Source organism: Macrotis lagotis, chromosome 8, assembly GCF_037893015.1.
Source record: "Macrotis lagotis isolate mMagLag1 chromosome 8, bilby.v1.9.chrom.fasta, whole genome shotgun sequence".
Taxonomy (NCBI): Eukaryota; Metazoa; Chordata; class Mammalia; order Peramelemorphia; family Peramelidae; genus Macrotis; species Macrotis lagotis.
The window spans coordinates 109,280,033-109,302,356 of NC_133665.1; the positions used below are offsets into that span (position 1 = coordinate 109,280,033).

General features: G+C 42.0%; 1 protein-coding gene across 1 annotated transcript; it reads right to left on the reverse strand.

Annotated features, from left to right (window-relative positions):
* On the reverse strand, positions 1-4,963 carry RPL29 (ribosomal protein L29). Its single transcript, XM_074198109.1, has 4 exons — positions 4,877-4,963; positions 3,868-3,912; positions 3,560-3,624; positions 1-622 (listed from the first exon to the last, which is right to left on the reverse strand). The coding sequence occupies exons 2-4, from the start codon at positions 3,902-3,904 to the stop codon at positions 113-115; spliced, it is 612 nt and encodes a 203-aa protein (XP_074054210.1). The 5' UTR covers positions 3,905-3,912; positions 4,877-4,963; the 3' UTR covers positions 1-112.
* Between the last annotated feature and the right edge of the window lie 17,361 nt (positions 4,964-22,324).

Consider the following 22,324-nt stretch of genomic DNA (forward strand, 5'->3'; position numbering starts at 1 on the left):
TTCTTATGACTCACCATTTCCTTTATTTGTACAAAATAGTGAATAATCATCCCCTCTCTGGGGGGAAAAACGGTGGTTTAGGATTTAAACAAGTCCTTAGGTCCTAATGCATCTATTTTGAAGGTTTGGGACTGGCTGTTTTACCTCCAGCATCTTTGGGTTTGGACTCAGCAGGCTTAGCAGCCTTAGCATCAGACTTGGTGACCTTGGTGACAGACTTGGCGGCCTTGGGATCAGATTTACTGGCCTTGTCGGTGGGCTTGGCAGCCTTGGGGTCAGTGGGCTTAGTGGGCTTGGCAGCCTTGGGGTCAGTGGCCTTGGCGGCCTTGCCGTCAGTGGTTCTGGCAACCTTAGAGTCAGGCTTAGTGATCCTGGGGCCTGGACGTTTGATGCCGGTCCTAGGGCCTGGACGCTTGGTGGCCATCTTGTGACCAGCACGCCGGGCACTGGCCTTGGGGATCTTGGACCTGAGGAGCTTGGCCTTGGAGGCCTTGGTGCTCAGGGCCTTGATAGCCTCTGCTCGGGCCTGGATGGCTTTGGCGTTGTTGGCCTGCATCTTCTTCAACCCTTTCTTGTTGTGTTTCTTGGCAAAGCGCATGTTTCTCAGAAACTTGGGATCAACCTGGAAGACAAGCAATGTCTTAGACTGAAGTATTGAGCAGCCAGGGTCTCATCCTGGCTCTACCTAACTGGATCTATATCAAACTTACTGACCATGGGAACTCCTCAAGGCTTTGACTCTCTTCTCAGCTAATAATGCCCCACATATTCACACCTTCATAGGATCTCTTACAAATCAGCTTTTCTCTTCTCACCACCCTAGTTCAGGTTTTCTTTTCTGCTTTCCTATCTAATGCAAAATGCAACAACCTTCTAGGTTTCTGGCTCCAAGTTCTTTCTCAATTAGTTGCCAGTCATGTTCTTCAATCTAGTGGCCCCAGGATTTACCATCAAAGTCTTTTATCTGGCACTTAAAACTCCAAATCTGTCTTAAATCTTTTTTGGGGGCACTTAAAATAATTAATTGATTCCCTTCCTACTGTTTAGGATTATTATACTTAACATTTTTCTATCTCCAGGCCTTTGCAAGTGTCTGTCCCACATATTTAGAATGTTCTTCCTCCTCACTTCTGCCTCTACCTTCTGAAGGAAACTTCAAAATCTCTCCAGCTCACTTCTAATTTATCTTGGATATAGCTTGTTTACATGATGGCTCACCCAACAGACTTGTGTCCTGCCTTTCACTCTAGCTCTTAGTAGCCACTTAAATGCTTCCCAACTAGTGGCTTCCCCATCTGGTAGATTACCTTCAGCTACCTGATAATAAGTAGATCTGAATTATTTCCATGTGTATGTCTTATCCATGGCCAAAGCATTCAAGGTCTTTGGGCTTCTTTGCTTAGCATAGAGTAAACACTCAAATGTTCAATGATGGACTAAATTGAACTTGGAGTCATAATACCTAAGGTTCAGTCCAGGTTTGTACTAATAGGTCTTTTATATTAAGTCCTTCCTACTTTTAGGAAATTCCCTATCTACAAAAGGAAGTTGACTAGATAAATGGCTTAAAAATTTTAACCTATGTAGTTCATAATTAGTGACTGCTTCCTAAACACTTTTCCAGAAGCTGTGCTAGCCAGCTTCACCTCTTCAGTCATTTTAATCATTGAAACTGAATAACCTTTAGATTCATTTGGTCCACATGGGTGGATTTCTCATCATGTGGCTTACCAAGTTCCTTTCATGTTTAACCACTAAAGAATCTAGAGTCACATGAAACACTAGGGTCTAGTTGTTTCCCAAAGGTCCAGAGGTACCACATCAAATTATATTACAAAGTAGAAATCAAAGCAATTTGGTGCTAGATAAGAAACAGAATGGTTGACCAATGGAATAGATCAGGTACAAAATATAAACAATTGAGTACAGTAATTGATAAATTCAAGGATCCAAGCTATTGGAGGCAAAATCTTACTATTTGACAAAAACTACTGGGAAACCGAAAAGGTCTGGCCAAAATCAGGCAGACCAACATCTCACACCACTATTAAAGTTTTTGTACAAATAGAACCAATGTACCCCCCAAAGTTCTCATTTCTGATATAGGGAACTAAATAAATAAAAATTAAGAGCCAACCCTCCACTGATAAATGGTAAAAATCATATGAACAGGCAATTTCTATAATCAAATAAAAAAATGTTCTAAATCTTAACTCTGGGTTACCACTTCTACAGTGGTTGGCTCTGATGACAAATGTTGGAAGAGATGTGGCAAGCAGTCCAACCATTCTAGAAAACAATTTGGAAATATGCCCCCAAACTGTATGTTTTGATCTCAAAATGCTATTATATTTGTATCCAAAGAGATCAAAGAAAAAAGGGCTCATATGTACAAAAGCACTTATAGTAGGGATTCTTGTGGTGGCAAAGCATTAGAGCCTAAGATACCCAACAATTGGGGAATGGTTGGAACAAGCTGTGGTAAACGACTGTGCTATTAAGAAATGACAAGGGGAAAGGTTTCAGAAAATCTGAAAGAAGCAAGCACATTAACAGCAATATTGTAATCTGTGACTTAATACTCACAACTCCCAAAGGACCAAATGAAAAAAATGCTAGCCATCTCCTGATAGAGAACCGGTAGACTTGAGTGCAGACTTAAAGTCTATTTTTTTTCTTTCCAGAACATGGAAAATACAGAAATGTTTTACATGATCACCTATGTATAATGGGTATATTTCTTGCCTTCTCAATAGGTTGGGGGAATTTGGAAAATTTAAAACAAAACCTTCCCAAGTATAAGGATCAAAACAAGTTAAAGAATTTTAGCTAAGTGACTGGTACTCAAAAGTGGCCAACAAAGTCTGGCCTTTATTAGCCCTGTAGTGGGAAATCATTTGTTAAATATCCAGTCATCAAGAAATATAAAATTGATCTTTGGAGAAAATTAATTAAGACAGTTTGCTTCAGTACTGCATACCTATACAGTTATTTGAGTACATGATTTTTACCTTCTACTAGATTCTAGGACTCCCAAGAGCAGGGGTCAGATGTTGTGAACATTTCTCCCCCTACAAGCGCAATCATTGAACACAATGAGCATAATTATTGATGAAATGAATAAAGGATTAATACTGCTGTTCAAACCAAAGACCAAATGTAAATGTAGCTCGTGGTGGGGTTACACATTTAACTATATTCTGGGACCAACTAAGATGAAGTTTATGTGAATACATGGAAAGTTCCAGAAGACTGCAGATTTTGTGTTCTACATACACCTTGACTTCTTTCTTTAAAAATTGTGAGCTGACTGTGAGCTCTTTTAGGGCAGGCAGGTGTCCCTTTCCTACTCACAGGCCAGTGTGCTGCAGAAGATCAGACTTACAGCTAGAGGGAGACTTAAGAGATCAAGGTCAGAGGCACTAAATCAGAGGCAGACCTTGAATTCAAATCCTTGCCTCCTAAGCTAACACTCTTGCCAATGACCATCTTAAGAATCAAACCAGCATTCTAAGTCTCTCATCAATACACTAAATTCAGAGAATATATGAACACTCACCCCTTTCAGAGACTCGTATCTCTGTGACCTAGGTTTCTTGATGCCATTTCTGTGCCACTTTCGTGCTATAGACAAGAAGGGGAAAAATTAGGTAGTTTGATTTTACACAGAAAATAATAACCTCCCACAACTACAGTGTTCTACAATTAGATTAATTATTTTTCCTCACTCCTGCAAAGTAGCAGGATTTTTATCCATACTTTAAAAAAGATGACAAAACAGGTTTTGACTAAGTTGGCAACTTGTCCAAAGTCATAGAGCCTGCGAATGGTCTTAACACTCAATGCAGTTACGGCTGGGCAACTTACATTGATTATGGGTGGTATGATTCTTAGACTTGGCCATCTTTACACCTGCAGGAGGGAGAAAAAAGGATTTTGTGATTAAGAGCACAGTGCTAAAGATACCTCCATGGATTTGTGACCTCTCATTTTTAGTAAAGTTAAATCAATTTTTCTGGGGCATGGAGCTAGAAAGATCATTAAGAAGCAGGATTTGAATTTGTTTCCCAATTCCTCTTCATTCTAAGGTCTTTCTGTTGTTAATGACGTCCCTTTTATCCTGCACATGTCTGCATGTTATCTTCAACTGCCTCTAAGTTCCTTGAGAACAAGCACTTTTTTGCCTCTTTTAGCCAGCTTTGAGTTAGCAGGTCTACTAAATAGACACGGCTTCTCTTCAAGTCAAGTCCAACCAGCTAAGATGGAATTTGATCGAGATAAATCTTTATAAACTTGACCGTAAGAAGGTAAAAGCCAAAGAAGGAAGAATTAACGGCAGCTCGTGGCCATCAAATCCTACAGTGCGTGGTGGTCACAGTGTTAATGGCATGCTGGGAACAATTCTGGGGGCCAAACTCCAGTTTGTCCACGAAAGGGAAACTGCCATCATCGAGGAACGCTAATTCTCTTAATGATTCTACAATAGGGCTAAGATTCGGGAGGACAACCCCAGAGCGGTTCAGGGGCTGTGGAAATCTCCCAACATCAGCAAGGCTGAGGGTCGGCCTTGCATTCACGGCGGCCCCAGCGCCCCGGACAGGCCCGCGCTCCCGCCTGGGGCTTCCCTTGGCGGGGAGCTGGGCCACGGACGTCCCGCGAGAACGGGGCTGCCGAGCCCCCTCCAGGCCTCCCCCGGCTTCGGCCTGCCCCGACTCTCCCAGCCTCAGCCGGGCCCTGCTCCCCCTGCCCGCCGGTCCGGTCCCCGCCTCCCCTCCCGGCTCAGAATTCTTCCACTGTCCCCGGAACTATATGTTCGTCCCCCCACGTCCCCCCGAGGCCACGGATGGCGCCGGATACGACCCCCGAATCCTCTCACCGCAGCCGGCGCTAGCAGGCACTCCACCGACCGGAAGAGGCCAAAAGCCTGAAAGGAAGGAAGGAGGAAGAAGCGCGGGGCAGTGTGGGAAATAAGGGCCGCGTGGGAGGAAAATCCGGTGTGAAAAACCTTCCCCCTCAGGCTGCCGATCTCTGAGCAGAAAGGTTCCGGGAAGAAAAGGTCCGGATGGCTCCCTTCCGCCGGAAGGGGGCCGAGCTGAGCGGTCCCGGAAGCCGGCCCCGCCCGCGGCGCTAGGTCTTTCCGGCGGGAATGATTGGAGGGCGGGGCGGACCCTCCCGTGACCCTCCCCGAGCCTCAGTTTCCCCATCTGTAGGATGGCGGGTCGGAAAGGGCGGGTCTCCACGGGTCCTTTTTAGCTCGAGCCTCAGCTTCCCCATCAGGAGGAGGAGGCAGGCGCCCCTCCCCCCGCCTGCCTCAGTTTCCCACCCGTGACATGGGCCTGTGCGCCCCTCCCCCGCTCAGGGTGCCCGAGCCGCTCCCCCTCCTCACCGCCCCCCGCCCCACCTTGGCTCAACCTTCACCCTCCCTGACCCGATGCAGCCCGCGGACTGGCAAAATCCACAAAGAATCCAAAAGTCACTTTTCAGACAAGAATTTGGAGCTTCCAAGAGTTTGGAGTTTCTTTCCCTTTAGGAAAAGTTGCAAAATAAGAGAATTAGAACTTGGCCAACTCTCCCAGCTGTGGCCGGGCCCAGAAATATAGAAGACTATTCAATAATCTGTAAATTCCCCATTAGCAGAGGACTGTCTTGTCTCTCCCGGCATCTATGTAAATGCCATTTCTTTTTTTTTTTAAGAAAGATTTTATTTATTTTTGAGTTTTACAATTTCCCCCCCCATTCTTGCTTCCCTCCCCCCACCCCCCACAGAAGAGGCATTCTATTAGTCTTTACATTGTTTCCATGGTTTACATTGATCTCAGTGGAATGTGATGAGAGAGAAATCATATCCTCAAGGAAGAAAAATAAAGTATGAGATAGTAAAATTTCTTAATAAGATAACATTTTTTTTTCTAATTTGACAGTAATAGTCTTTGGTCTTTGTTCAAAGTCCACAGTTCTTTTGTTGGATACAGATAGTATTTTCCATTGCAAATGGCCCAAAATTGTCCCTGGTTGTTGCTCTGCAGGGATGAGCAAGTCCATCAAGGTTGAACATCACCCCATGTTGCTGTTAGGGTGTACAGTGTTTTCTGGTTCTGCCCATCTCACTCAGCATCAGTTCATGCAAATCCCTCCAGGCTTCCCTGAATCCCCATCCTTTCTCTTTTCTAATAGAACAATAATGTTAAATGATATACATAGACCACAGTTAAGCCATTCTCCAATAATACCACTTCTCTTTGAAAGAACACTGTGGGGTTCCAGATCCACATCTCTAAAATGATTGGATGGATAGAGAGCTGGAACTGGAATCCAGAAGGTCTGAATTCAAATTTGGCCTCAGACACCTCTTAGCTATGCAATCTTGGGTAAGTTAACCTCTGTTTGTTTCAATTTCGTCAACTATAAAATAAGCATTTCCTCCTTCACTATTCTGTGATAACATCTTTCCCCAAGCAATTTAGCTCTGGTCCCTTTTTTTTTTTATTAGGTTTTTGTAAGGCAAATGGGGTTAAGTGGCTTGCCCAAGGCCACACAGCTAGGTAATTATTGTGTCTGAGGTCGGATTTGAACCCAGGTACTCCTGACTCCAGGATGGTGCTCTATCTACTGAGCCACCTAGCCTCCCCTGGTTCCTTCTTCTTGCAATGGCCTCCATTCCCAACAGATATCCCATGTCCAAGGCAACAAGGACTATCCCTGGTTTACTTAGCTTCTTCCTGATGTTCAGTTCTCCTCCACCAGATGGAGTTTGTCACTTTTATCTTCTCTGGGTACCAGAGCTTGAGCATCACCAGCTGGTAGCTTAGAACTCTTCAGTTTCTCTGGAGCATCAAGTGCTTCCAGTCTATTTAAACTTTCTAGAGTTTTTAATTGGTGGTTACACATTTGTTCAAAAGTTTGTGTCGTTGCAAAAAAAAAAACCCTAAACAAAAAAAAGGTTTGTGTTGGTTGTAAGGACATTTTTTTCTTTGTCAAATGGAGCAAATCTTTTCTACTTTAAAGCAGTTTATGATGAATTCATAGATATTTGGTAGACTCTGTCCCGCACTAACTGTACATCCTGATCATGCCAGATGGACCAATGGAATCTCTTGGAATTTGGAAAGTCATTCTGACTTCCAGCCTTCCTCCAGGTCAGTTAGACCAGGTTATCTACTTCTTTGGAAATCTCCAAAATGGAGGAGGGAGAGATAGAATTCAAAATTTTCATTGACTACTCCCAGTGCAGGGGCCTATGGCTCAGGGAGAGAAAGGTAAGTATAGATATGGGCATACAACTCAAAAATATTTAGATGTTTCTCTTTGCTTATGATATAAAGGCCAAATTCTTCTCCTAGGCACATAAGACCTTCTACAGTCTGATATCACTTTGTCTTTCCAACTTGATATCATATCTTAATTTTGATTATTTAAAATTCAATTTTATTTCCAGGTACATATCCTTCTCTATTTCCCCCATTGAGAAAGTAAGAAAAACAAAATCCATTAAAAATATGTATGGTCAAACAAATAAATTACCACATTGGTCACATACGTACCTATGCACTCATGCAATGACCGATATTAAACTCTGGGTTCATAAAACCACACACACACACACACACACACACACACACACACACACGGTATATATGTACATACCTTAATTTGTATTGTGAGTCTATTTAATCAGGAGTAAAAAACACCATGAGTCCTTTGGAACTGTGATTGGTCATTGTGTTGATCAGCGTCCCTAAGTTTTTCAAAGTGGTTTGTCTTTACAGTATTATTATCATATAAATTATTTTCCAGGTTCATTTTTCTTTGTATCGTCCAAGTCTTCTCAGGTTTTTCCATCCCTTTCATCATTTCCTACAGAGCAATAGTATTCCATCATATTCATATACATATATATATACATATATATATATATATATATATATATATATCACTAGTCTTGTGCTTAGAATGCTTTCCCTCCAGACTTATCTCACTTCTGTCAAATCTCAGCTAAATTCCATTTCTACAGCAAACCTTCCAAGATCTTTTTTTTTTTTTGGTTTTTGACAGGCAAATGGGGTTAAGTGGCTTGCCCAAGTCCACACAGCTAGGTAATTATTAAGTGTCTGAGACCGGATTTGAATCCAGGTAAAACTGACTCCAGGGCCGGTGCATTATTCACTACGCCACCTAGCCGCCACTTGGATAAATGTTTGTAATGGATTTTGTTTCTACCTAGGGTGTTTGAAGATTGTCTATCATGTTAGATTGAGTTCCTTGAGAACAGGAATTTTTTTTGTTATTACCTTTCTTTGATCAAGAGTGGGAATCCCCCCTTTTTTGTTAAAGAAAAGCCTTTGATGATATCTGTAAAATTAAGTGCAAGATGATATCTAAGTTCTCTTCCATCTCTAAATCTATCACCCTCTGGTCTCCTGGGAGCTGCTGGGGCAGAGAGAAACAGACTGGATGGTTAGGAGCTCTTGGTCCTATTTCTGGCTTAGAAAGTCACTTTTTCATTCTATGCCTCAGTTTTCTCATCTGTAACAATACAGGATTGGGCCAGGTGATTGCTGAGGTACCTACCTCTTTTTCAACTCTACCATGATATGATTTGAATACAATTCTCCAATCTAGTGCATAGTTCAAATGGACTGTGGCTCTATGATTCAGATAGAATAACTCATTTGAGGGAGAAGATAAAAGAATCCGTATCCTCAAAGACATTCATGTAAGTGGATATTACCCTTGTCCTCAGGAGCCCCCTACTGTGAAGGCATCACAGGGCCAAATGGGGCCATCCAAGCTTTCAGAATAAGATCAAGATTTATAAGAGGTTCTAAAGGTCCATTTCAACTCTCCTGATTGACAGAAGAACCTAAGCCCCAATATCTAAAGTCAGTTTCTGAAGGGAGATTCAGACCCAGATTCAGACTCCACAGCCCCTTACATTAACCACTTCACCATATTGCCTCTTCATGGGGAGGAGTAAGGAATATATTGGTGAACATCAGAGTTGGGGTCCAAGAAGATTTTAATAAGCAAAAGCATTAGACTGAATCTAATAAGATGGAATTCGAGACAAATGTAAATGCATACCCATGTGAACTAATTATTTTGAACTCAAATACAAGGTGAAGAGGCATAGTCTAGAAAACCAGAAAGAAGAAGGAAGGCCTAAAGGTTTTGGTGGATCCAAAGGCTCAATATGAATCAGTAAATGTGATCTTGGCCTACCATAATAGAAGGAAATAATGATTGATAAAATATGTACTCTGTGCCACTGTGCTTAATACTTTATCAATATTATCTCACATTTGAGTCTCACAACAGTCCTGGAAAGAAGATGCTATTATTACCCCTATTTTTACAATAGAGAAAACAGAGGCAGATGGAGGTCAAGTGACTTGCCCAAGGTCAGACAACTAGGGAGCTTCTGAGGCCAGGTTTGAATTCAGATATTTTGGACTTCAGATCCAGATCTATATTCACTCTACCATAATTTCCAGGGCGGGGGGGGGAGTGTGATATTCACTCTATTTCCTATTCTGTCAGATCATATTTGGAATATTGTTTTTATTTCTAGGTATCAGTTTAAGAAGGACAGTAGAATTCTGTAGAATGTCCAGAGGATGCAACCAGAGTAATGAAAGATCTTGAATCCATATCATACAAGGATGTTTGCCCTGAGACAACAAGACTTGTGAACACCTATTAGGGTTTGAAGGGGACAAAAGGAACTAATGGCTGTTTTTAAGAATTTGAAGAACTGATGAATAGAAAATGGATTGTTTGACTGGGAGGGCAGAACCAGGAATAATGGATTTACTATAAAATAATTTAGGGCTAATGTTAGGGGTTTCAATTGATTCCAAAGTGAAATTTAGGCTGATTTAGGAGGTAATAAATTCTCTCTGACTAAGAATTTGGTATATTATGCTGGGGGTTCTTTTATTGCATGGTTTGGATTAAATAATCAATGAAGAGCTTTCTGCCTCTAAGATTCAATGAGTCTCAGCAAGACCCCAGTCTAAAGAGACACTGCCAGTCCTGTCTTCAGGTGGCGGTCCCCAGTCTGAGAGAGAAGCCTAAGCCTTGTCCTGGGTTAGGTCCTTGGGGAGGAGGGAGGTAGATTGTTAAAGACAGGAGATTCTAGGTTGGGGCCATCCATGCATGCCCTGGTTTCTTCACTTGGTGGCACTGTTGGGCCAGGAATGGAATCCCTTCAAGCCCAAGCTTCTAGCTCCTTTTTTTGTCTTTCTCACCTTTGGGGTCCTAGGACAATCCAACCTTTCCTCTGAGGCTGAAGCAGTGTTCCCCTTTTTCCTGGTGCAGGCTTTTCATAAATCTCACATTTAAGTGGGCCTAAAGAGGGTCCATGTTGGTGTCTGTTATAAAGTTCTCTTAATAAATGCTTTTTCTATCTCTGTTTTTCTCTAGGCCTCTCCCCATCTTGTTCTGTCTTCACTGCTTTCCCTCTTTCCAGTGCTGTTTCTGTCTCATTCTCCCCAAATCTCAATCCCAGCATCTAGGATGCATCCTTTAGTCTTCTGAGGCCTCTATCTCTCTGTCTTCACCTTCATCTCTGACCTTGATCTTTCCTGTGCACATCCATCTCAAGCCTACCATGGCTAAAAAGCTTTTTCCTGACATCCTGCTTTCCACAAACCACAAAGTTTTTAACCTTCTGTAACACACTTTGAAGGAACTAGAGCTCCTTTGTGGTCTTGAGTGTTCCTCATTTCTCCATCTCTATTGGTACAGTGTTTCATCCTTTTTCTCTTCCCCAGAGCCAAGTCCAGATCGCTCTTATTGCCAAGGGGAGGAAATAGTCTGCTAAATGACCATGATGATGCCTGTCCTTCGTGGTCAAAGAAGGCCGTGACATTGGAGTGGTGATGCTGGGACATGCTTGTGAATTGGATTTGAGTGAGGGGGGTGCTGGGCTAAGTCACCAGCCTCACTTTCTCCTCCAGAGTCCTCTGGGTCCAGTGACTGGTTATGAATTAGGACAACTGAAGATGGCCCTGGATGTGAGGAAATCAGGGTTAAGTGACTTGTCCAAGGTTACAAAGCTCTTTAAGTGTCTGAGGCTGGATTTGAAATCAGGTCCTTATAGGAGCCTGTCAAAAGACTAGGGGCTGGGTTTGAGGGACTTGTATTCTACTCTGAGTTCTGCCTCTGATCATTGACAAAACCTTGAGAAAGTAATTGTTCAGTCATTTCAGTCATGTCTGACTCTTTGTGACTGCAGATGAGATTTTCTTGGCAAAGATACTGAAGTAGTTTTCAATTTTCTTCTCCAGCTCATTTTTCAGGTGAGAAAACTGAGGCAAACAGTGACTTGCCCAAAGTCAGTGTCTGAGACTGGATTTGAACTCAAAGAAGATGAGTCTTCCTGACTCCAGGTTCAGCACTTAATCTACTTTTTCACTTTTGGGCTTCCTTTTCCCTATATGTACAATGAAATGGTTGAACTGAAGTCCATTGATGTTGAATTGTGATAGTCTAGGGTAGGAGTTTGAGGTGGGAGGAAGATAATTACCAGCCCTCAATTCCTCCCCTCCCCCCCTCATTTTCCCTATACGCTCCATGTTTTTTAGGTTTCCTCACAAAAATTAAGAGTGAGATTCTGAAACAATTCTTGAAGTTAAAGGTCTTCTGAAGGGTGGCATATATTTTGTACATTCTGAATAGGAATAGGGGAGGTTGTTTTCCCAGTTATCTAAACTAGTTTATTCTCTCTTCAAATTCACATCCCCAGGAAACCTTCTTGGTCCAGCATAGTTGATAATGCCCAGTCTCCTGAGTACTCAGAGCTAACCTCTTGTGTTCAGTCTCATGGGGGAGTCCCCCTTACTTGGGCATCAAGCTTTGTTGTAAATCCTGTAGTGAGTAGATTCTATGGCTAGGCTGGTTTTGCCAGCATCCCCTGAACTCTGAATATCAACACAATTGAAAAGTGTTCATCTAAACCCTTATGGGAAATGTAGGAATGGAGTGGGGGAAGTAGAAAGGTGGGTCTCACAGAACTTCAGTGTTCAGCACCTCAAGCAAGAAAGAAGTCTTTGAGACTAATCAATTAATTATAAACAAGTTTATATGCTAAATGATGTCCTTCGTGGTCAAAGAAGACCACGACATGGGAGAGGTGATCTTATTGGTCTTTATCAGGTTAAATAAATCCTTTAGAAGGGGAAAGGCAATTTAAACAGGTAAATATAGTTGTTTGATTGTTTTTTTCCTGGGCTCCCAAACAACAGAAATCTTGAAAATACAGGAAGACAAGGGAGGATGAATTGAGAGACACTGATAAAAAACAGAAAGAGACTAGTGAAATAGGATTAAATTCAACAATTTAAACAAAGCTTTAATGGAACACCTAATTAGTACAGGTAGAGGGGCAATGAGCATTTATTCAGCTTTTAATGTGTTCTAAGTTCTTTGTTAAGAGCCAAAGATACAAATATAATGAAAAAGACAATCCCTGCCCTCAGAGAGCTTACATTGTAATGAAGGAAGATGACACAAAAAGTACTGGTGGGCTTTGGTGGCAAAGTCTGGACAGTCAAAAAGAAGCACAATCAGGAGGAGAATGAAGCATGTCCAGTCTAGAATCATCCTCAAATGGATACCCCTAGTTCTTTTTTTTTAAAAATATTTTATTAGTTTTCCAATTATTATAGCTTGTTTAAATTCCACAGTTCTTTCTCTGGATACAGGTGGTATTCTCCATTGCAGGTACTTTAAAAATATCTCTTATTATTGCATTGATGGAATGAGCAAGTTTATTAAGGTTAATCATCACCCCCATGTTGCTATTAGGATGTGCAATGTTCTTCTGGTTCTGCTTATGATGCTCAGCATCAGTTCATGGGAGTCTTTCCAGGGTTCTCTGAATTCCCATCCCTCTTGGTTTCTAATAGAACAATAGTGTTTCATCACATACATATACCATAATTTATTCATCCATTTCCCCAATTGATGGACATTCCCTCAATTTCCAATTCTTTGCTCCCATAGAGATGCTATGAATATTTTTGTACAAGTGATGTTTTTACCTTTTTTCATGATATTTTCAGGGTATAGACTCAGTAGTGGTATTGCTGGATCAAAGGTTATGTACATTTTTACTGCCCTTTGGGCATAATTCCTGATTACTTTCCAGAAAGGTTGGATGAGCTCACAGCTCCACCAACAATGTATTAGTGGACACCCCTATTTCAAGGAACTCATCAGGTGGATAAAAGGTTTGGCAAAGGGAAGTTCTAGGATGAGAAGGCAGCTGAGTCATAGTGACAAAGTCCAAAGGGCATGTGGACAAAGGATACAGAAGTAGAGATGATCAAATTCCTGTTCTTATGGAACTTGTAATTGAAAGGAAATGCGCAGGAGGAACCTAGAAAGCCCTTTCCCATTTCCTCTCCTGTCTGCTTAGCATTAGGTGCCAAGGTCAACTTGCTGAGGTCAGTTTTTTGATAAAATGTGAAATCACCTGGGTGCGATTAGTTCCCTTGTTCCTTGAATACCAGATAAGACTGATTGATACTAGTCATTCCTATCTGGGCTAGCATGGATTTGGCCCTTCAAACGGACAGGAAAACCAGATGGGTGTGGAATGAGGTGGAACCCCTTCATCTCACTTTGGCAGGATTTGATTCTGTGGGCTTCTCACTTTGGGAAGGGATGCCAGGAAGACTCAAGGTTCTAGGAGAGGGAGAAGGAAGTCTTAGGAGTCAGCTGGAAAAGTGCTCATCCTTAAGGCCAGATATAATCTATGGGACAAAGAGGTGCCATGATGTCCCAATGTACTGGATCTAAAATGAGAAAGATCTGAGTTCAAATTCTGACCAAGACATTTTTTAGTCATGTGACCCTGGGAAAGTTACTTAAGCTCTCTTGGACTTAGTGGACACAGTTGATCTCCCAGATCTCTTCTAGCTCTAACTCTAGGGGTTAGAACTACTTTGGGACCTGGGGAAGACTTCCTTGGACAAAAGATAGGAAGAGTTATCTTTGGGACCTCTCAGTTCTCCCTAGCTTTTCCCTCCAATTTGCAGTCTGGACTAGACATTCCCTCCTTTGGTTGGAGTCCTATCTTCTATATTTTCTCACTGGTTCCTGTTTGAGTCCAATCTCTGTGGCAGAGTAAGTACTCTATGAGGACTGTACTAGACTTTTTCTCCTTCCTGTTCCACTAGACCTGTGAGTCTAGGCTTTCTTCTAATATGTGTTTATTCTCCTTCCCTGTGTGCTCCCAATTCCCCCAGCCCTAGGAATCAGAGTAGAAGAAAAATGCTGTGCAGTTTTATGTTCTGGGTTGGACCCCAGAAGTTTGGAATCCTGGGTGGAAGAAGACTCTGCTAGGAAAACCTGAAACTGGTGGCTCTCACTTGGATGGGAGGCGATGACCAGGGAGGTCTGAAAAAGGAGGCTGAAACTGAGGGGAAGCACTTGCAGAGAATTTCAATAAAAGTCCATTCAGCAAATATTTTTAGGCTCCTAAAGTCTTTGAGAGCCTCTACTGGCTCTGGGAAAATCAAAATGAATAAGAAACAGGGTTTGCCTTGAAGGAGCTTGTGTTCTACTAGTTCTGAGACAAGACAGGACACACAAGAATATGCCACCAACTATGCCCAGATATATGAACAGAATTGTAGATATGGAACCGTAAATGCATAAGATCAGAGTATGATGCATTAAGAGATCCAAAGAGGGAAACATCCCTTTTTGTTGGAGGATTCCAGGAGAACTTCCAGGAGAAGGTGGCGGTCTTTGAGCTGGAGGAATCTTAAGAAAGAGGCCCTGGGATGGGACATAGAAAGTCAAAGTTGGTATGAACCTTAGAAACCATCTAATCTCTAGTACAATGTACCACATTGTATAAAGAACAGAATGGAACTGAGGGTCCAGAAAGCAGAAGGGCCTTTCCAGTCATGTCTCCCATCTCCTGATAATCTTGCATCTCCTCCTTGATTTCATGATCCTCTTAAGACAAACAACAGCAATCTTCCCTGACCCAGAGAGGGGGCCAGACAGTCCCTTTGTAACTAACCTCTCTGCAGTTCCCTACAGTCTCTGCTGTCTCTCTCATTCCTTGCTGTGAGCGACAGGAGATGGAGGATAGTTGGGAGAAAGGGAAGAGGCTCTGACCACAATGGGCCTGGCCACTGTCCTGGAGAGCAGGACCAAAGACGTTGCTCTTCCTCTTCCTAATGGGATGTCCAGGGTTGACTGTCTGAGTGTCGTGGCCCTGTAAACAGAGGAAGGAGATGAATGGTTGTGCTGCCTGAATGAAGAAAGGGAATTGGGTAGAGAATGAGAGATCAATGGAAAGAGCAAGATTAAAGAATCAGAACAAGTGGCAAACAAACCCTTGCCCACACGGTTTCCTGACACTGGATGGGGAGGGACTGCTACCCTTGAATGAAAATAAGATTGAACCTGTTGATTTCGCTGGAAATTTTTTTTTATTTAAACAATGAGGAACAGAAAAAGAAGAATGAATGAAGAGAAGGAAAGCTCCTATCTTTCCCCTCCCCCAAATAGCTTCCTCTGGCTTGCCTGCTCTTTGCAGTCATCTCCATAGCAACTCACCCCTTTCCCTTCAACAGATCCAGAGATTCATCAAATCATCAGAGAACTCAGAGTCCATTAAGAAGGACCTGTGTCTGCTGAAACATTCTTTCTGCAACATTCAGCCCATCCATCCAGAAAACATCTATTAAGTGCTTGCTGTATATGTTAGACACAGTGCTAAGAAAAAGGGAATAAAAAGAAAAGAATGAAGCAATCCCTGTCCTCAAGGAGCTCCTAATCCATGAAGGGAGGGGCAGGCAACTGTTCACTCTAGATACATGCAATATGTATACAAAATAAATATAAGGTATCCATGGGGATCAGGCAAGGTATGATGGATGAAGAAGTATGGTGGTAGCTGGTTTGGAAGGAAACTAGGGATTCTGGGAGGCTGAGATGAGAAGACAGGAGATTCCAGTTATGGGATGAGAAATAGAGATGAGAAATAATATATGATGATGGGTGAATCTATAGGGATGGCATTTTGGCTTGCCTGTAGAATGAAGGGCCATGCTCCACTGATAAGGGGGTAGGGAACAAGGATTCTGGTGGTTCTTGGATACCGTTGCTATACCTGGTATTCTGGAACCAACTGAGGACATGCTGCAGCATGGGGCTGCATTGAGCTATTCTGGGTCATAGAGGAAGAAAAAAAATAGGGTAGGACTCCACCAAGTTCTATTAAGAATACCCAGAAACAGAGGGGATTGGGTCTGGGAGGACAGAAAGTATGAAAGCAGGGATTCATCTGCTGTTTTCTCCTCCTTCCTTTAGCTTGAATTTGCTGTGATGAGGATGACTGTCCTTTTTTTTTTTTTTTTTTTGAAGACTGTAACCTCAGGGAGGGGATGCTATGACAAGCTCATGAATTGGATTTGAGTGAGGGGATGTTGTCCTAAGTCACCAGCCTCACTTTTTCCTCCAGAGCCATCTGGGTCCAGTGGCCAGATAGAAATCAAGACAACTGGAGACAGCCCTGGATGCCAGGCAAACAGGGTTAAGTGACTTGCCCAAGCTTACATAGCTAGGAAGTGTCAAGTGAGCCTTCTATAAAGGGATTGCTTCCAGCAAGCAGGAATGAACTGGTTAAAAGATATCATTTACAGAAAAAGAGAATGAACTTGTAGCTCTATTCTCCCCTTATTTTCCTCCATCATACTTTGCCTTTAGTTAACTATATGGAGCCTGAGATTTTTAGAAGTGGAAGGGCCTTTTTAAAAAATTTAAGGCAGTGGGGTTAAGTGATTTGCCAAAGGTCACACAGCTAGGTAATTATTAAGTGTCAAGTCAAATTTGAACTCAGGTCCTCCTGACTCCAGGGCCAGTGCTCTATCCACTGTGCCACCTAACTGCCCCCCTGGAAGGGGCTTTTATTAAAGATTTTATTTATTTTGAGTTTTACAATTTTTCCCCTAATCTTACTTCCCTCCCCACCCCACCCCACAGAAAGCAATTTGTCAGTCTTTGCATTGTTTCCATGTTGTACATTGATCCAAATTGAGTGTGATGAGAGAGAAATCATATCTTTAAGGAAGAAATAAAAAGTATAAGAGATAACAAGATCAGGCAATAAGATATCTGATTTTTTTCCTAAATTAAAGGGAATAGTCCTTGAACTTTGTTCAAACTCCACGGTTCTTTATTTGGATACAGATGATATTCTCTGTTGCAGACAGCCCAAAATTGTCCCTGATTTTTGCACTGATGGAATGAGCAAATGATCAAAGCAATGATCAAAGCTGATCATTGCTCCCATGTTGATGTTAGGATGTACAATGTTTTACTGGTTCTGCTCATCTCACTCAGCATCAGTTCATGCAAATCCCTCCAGGCTTCCCTGAATTCCCATCCCTCCTGGTTTCTAATAGAACAATAGTGTTCCATGACATACACAGACCACAGTTTGCTAAGCCATTCCCCAATTGAAGGACATTTACTTGATTTCCAATTCTTTGCCACCACAAACAGGGCTGCTATGAATATTTTTGTACAAGTGATATTTTTACCCTTTTTCATAATCTCTTCAGGGTATAGACCCAGTAGTGGTATTGCTGGACCAAAGAGTATGCTCATTTTTGTTGTCCCTTGGGCGTTGTTCCAAATTTCTCTCCAGAAAGGTTGGATGAGTTCACAGCTCCACCAACAGTGTACTAGTGTCCTAGATTTCCCACAACTTGGAAGGGTCTTTAAAGATAGTCTGGTTCAATCTCTTCATTTTACAGTTGGGTAAACTAAAGCCAAAGAGATGACGGGACCTGCCTGAGGTCATCCAAGTGACAGAGACAGGATTACAACCCAGATCCTGCAGGTTCCAAGTTCAACATCTGAGAGTTTTTGTCCATCATATATCTCTTATTGAGAACGATCTGAAATTAGATTTCATAGGAAATCATTAACCCAATTAGTGTGAAGGCCTTAAACCAAAGAAAAGGTGAAATTCTTGACAGTGTCAACAAGTACAGAGGAGACAGTTCCTTGAAAGCAAGTCAAGTCAATAAGCATTTATTAAGAGCCTACTATGTACTAAGCACTGGAGAATACAAAAAAAAAAGGCAACAAAAATAGGCTATGCTCTTAAAGAGCCTACATTCTAACAAGGGGGAGACAGCATGTGGGAAAATTATGGTCAAATGAGATATACTGAGGATTAACTGGAGAGAATCTCTTGTTTTGTTTTTTAGGTTTTTGCAAGGCAAATGGAGTTAAGTGGCTTGTCCAAAGCCACACAGCTAGGTAATTATTGTCTGAGACTGGATTTGAACCCAGGTACTCCTGACTCCAGGGCCGGTGCTTTATCCATTACACTACCTAGCTGCCCCAACTGGAGAGAATCTCAAGGGAAGACTCTAAGGTGAGGTGAGCGAGGCCCAGGAAAGGTTTCTTCCAAAAGATGGGCCTTTAGCCAGAATCTAGGAATTAAAAAATGAGGGAGGAACATGGGAACAGCCATGAATTGGGAAATGGAGAATTGTGTGTATAAGAAGACCATTGTCACTTGATAGCACACTGGAAAAGCAGTTCAGTCATTTTTCAGTTGTGTCCAACTCTTTATGATCCATTTGAGGTTTTTGTGGCAGAGATTTTGGAGTGGTTGACCATTGCCTTCTCCAGCTCATTTTCCAGAAGAGGAAATTGAGGCAAACAGGGTGAAGTGAATTCCCTAGGCTCACACTGTTAATAAGTATCTGAGGATGGATTTGAACTCATGAAGATGAATCTTCCTGATTCTAAGCTGAATTCTAGGCAGTATGATACCATCTACTTGCCCAGGAAGAGACTAGAATTTTATATTTGATCCTGGGGATGTTAGGGAATCACTGGGGTATTTATCTTCTTCCCACCTTAATCCCCAACCCTATACTATCATAGTGCAACATCAAAGGTCTTCAGTTCAATCCCTTCATTGTAAATATGGAAGACCAAAGTGAGGAAGTGGACTGAGTGCTGGGTTTGGTGTCAGGAAGTCTTGTCCAAGGTCACACAGCTAGGAGAATGACACGGTCAGACCTGTGCCTTAGGAAGCTCTGTTAAACAGCTGAGTGTCTCCTTTACCTTAAATCGAAGGGATGACCCTGCAGCATGATCACACATGTATAGGATGTAGGCAGGACAAGGAGCCTTTCCTAGGATCACTTTATCAACTAGATGTGGTGGCTGGCATGATCCTACCCAGGGACCAATGCATAACCAGGGCCCAAACTGTGATAAGACGCAGTTTGTCAAGGTTTGAAGACTATGTCCTCCTTGTTATTCCATAAAAGTATGAACCCAAGTATCCCCCACAGAAGATTAGTTTATTTTCATTGAATAGTACAATGAGATCATAGTGCTGTCTGTTCAGGAAGAGACTGCAAAAGTCACAGTGACCATCAACTGATTTTAGTGATTGGTTGCAAGATCAAGGAATATATCATATAAGCCAACCTGCTTGTAACAAGCTAATGTAAAGTATAGTTTGAACTGATGGTCTATATTATGCTTATAGTGAAGACCCTCAAATGAGGACCCCTAAGATCTATATCCTGCCTCAAAAATGTTGGGATTGGCATCTATTCAAAGGCACAGATCATCTTGAGTTCCCATTCAATGACATTTAGAAAAAATTAGACCGAGTCAGAGGACACATTAGCTCCAAACAAAGAATCATAAGAAAATCCTCTCTCCCCATGTCCCCCCATAGGAACACATTTTCCTACAGATTTCCACACCACCAATGAGTGGTGTGTAATCCAGCCATCACATGTTTATAGGACTGCATCCAGAAAGCCTCTCTATCTCTAATTCCTAACTTCCTGAAATAAATATAATAAAAGAACTGAGGGTCTCCAGGTAGTTTAGTTTTAGGATTGAAAGGAAATGAAACACCTGTAGGTCATTTCATAATTTACAAAAGAAAGTTTTCTTAGCCATATTTTAGTTTTAGAAAGTATATTCAACAAGAATTTGGAAGCCCTTAGATTTTCCTCCTAGAAATGTGTTTGGTCTGAGCCAAGAATTATGGATAGGCTTGATCCTGAGAGGCAGTACAGTAGAATGGACAGGGCAACGGATTTGGAATCAAAAGACTTGGATTCAAATCTTACCTCTTTTCTTTAATATTTATGTATTTAATATTTAATATTACTGTATTACTCCAGACTTCTATTTCCAATTCCAAAAATGAAAGGGCTGCTTTAAATGATCTACAAGTGCTAGGGACAGATTAGCTCCTGAGAAGGAGCATTGGGTTGAAAGTATGGAGAAGCAGATTAACTCCAAATTAGAATCCTCACCTTGGAAGGTGATCCATCAATCTATCAACAAGTCAATCAAGCACTTTGCCTAGACGATGGTGATGATATTTGCCCTTCATTTGCAAAGAAGACCATGACCTCAGGGAGATGATGCCATGACAAGCTCATGAATTGGATTTGAGTGAGGTTGGGGCTGTGCTAAGTCACCAGCCTCACTTCTCCAGAGCCATCTGAGTCCAGTGACCAGATATGGTTCAAGATGACTAGAGATGACCCTGAAATGACTTGCCCAGGGTGACATGGCTACTAAATTGAATATTTGATCTGAATTTAGGTTTTCTTGACTCCAGGGCTGGTGTTCTATCCACTGCATCACTTACCTAGAGCTCTTTTTTGTTTTTTGTTTTTGGCAAGGCAATAGGGTTAAGTGACTTGCCCAAGGTCACACAGCTAGGTAATTATTAAGTGTCTGAGGCTGGATTTGAACTCTGGTCCTCCTGACTCCAGGGTCTATGCTCTATCCACTGTACCACCTAGCTGCCCCCTAGAGCTCTTAAAGATGGAATGACCACTTATTAAATGTGTCAGGTGTTTAGGGCCCCCAGAATTCCCTGGCTAGGGAACCTGATGGTGGGAATAGTTGTGGCAGGGAATATTTGAAGTAGATGACAAGGAGATGCTTCAAGGTTGGGGTAGGCAGGGCTCCCTAATGCCCATTCCAAAACCTTTCACCTTAGGATTTTCTTCAGTCAAATTCTGTCATCAGCAGCTGGTTGGTGGGAGGGGGACTGGCTTCCCTTCTCTCCCAGATTTGCAGTTCCCCCAGAGCGTGAGAGCTGTCTAAAAATAGTCCCAATTACAACATGCCCGGCGGGTATGTGGGGAGAGAGCCCAAAGGAAAAGGAGGAGGAAGGAGATCAGCAGCTTGAAGGAAAGGCTCAGAGAGTGAAGGAAGATTGGTGAGAAGCTTTCTAAGGAGACAGACTGCTCTCCTGGACAGACAGCCCTCCCTTCAAGCCCCCTCCCCTCCTCTCAGCCTTGAGAGGCTGATCAGGTCTTGGCCACTTTTCACTCTGGTATTTTTATGACTGGTCAGAGGATTTAGGCTTGGAAAGGTGTAGGGTATGTCTGGCCTATGGAGAGGGCCCTGTCTTTGTTTCCTGGATTTTCTACTTGAAGTGTCAGTGTGGTATCGTGAAGGGAGGAAAGCAGAGTGGATTTGAATCTCAGCTTTGCCATTTGGTGGGTGCTGTAAATCTCTCCTCAAGTTGTCTTCTCCCTATATGAGTTAGAGATCAGGATCCTTGGAGCTGCCATGAACTCTGCCTTTTTCTGGTGATCTTCTGGGAAGCAATGTTCAGTAATTAGTATATGGCCTGGTCTGGCTTTCCTTAAACATTAAAAAATTTAAAATTATTATTATTTTTGAATAACTTTTTATACATAATTTTTCATTTGTAGACACACACACACACACACACACACACATATAAAACTCCTCTCCATAGAGTAATAATCCTTAACCTTTTTTGGACATCAACTCACACGTGTTAAATACTATGTTCCAGTCTTTGGTTTAAGCTGAAGAATATACTAAAACAGTTTCTACTCTCTAGGAATTCACCATTTCATGGTCCCTTGTGTCATGGATAACTTGGGGAATGTCTGGGGAAGCCTCTGGATCCTATCTCAGAATCATTCCTTTAAGGGTGCAAAATAAAATACCTAGGAATCACAAAGAAAACTAATTATAGGGAAAGGCAATCATCAAAAAAAATTTTTTTTGGTAAGGAATGAGATTAAGCAAATATTAAATGTCTGAGGTTAAATTTGAACTCAGGTCCTCCTGACTCCAGGGATAGAGCTCTATTCACTGTGCCACTTAGCTACCCCCATCAAAATATTTTTAAAAATGTACATATCCAGAACATAAGTTAAGAGCCTCTGCCATAGAGCTGTCTCTCATTATAAAAAAAAAAATCAAAGAGAACAAGAAGAATAAAAAACAAAGAAGTTTTAGCAAAATGTAT

Bases quoted from the DNA above. Each gene is read 5' to 3' on its own strand.
- RPL29 (XM_074198109.1), bottom strand. From the start codon at position 3,904: ATGGCCAAGTCTAAGAATCATACCACCCATAATCAAT. The intron at 3,625-3,867 runs GTAAGTTGCCCA...TCTTGTCTATAG, and splicing joins TCATACCACCCATAATCAAT to CACGAAAGTGGCACAGAAAT. The intron at 623-3,559 runs GTGAGTGTTCAT...CTTGTCTTCCAG, and splicing joins GATACGAGTCTCTGAAAGGG to GTTGATCCCAAGTTTCTGAG.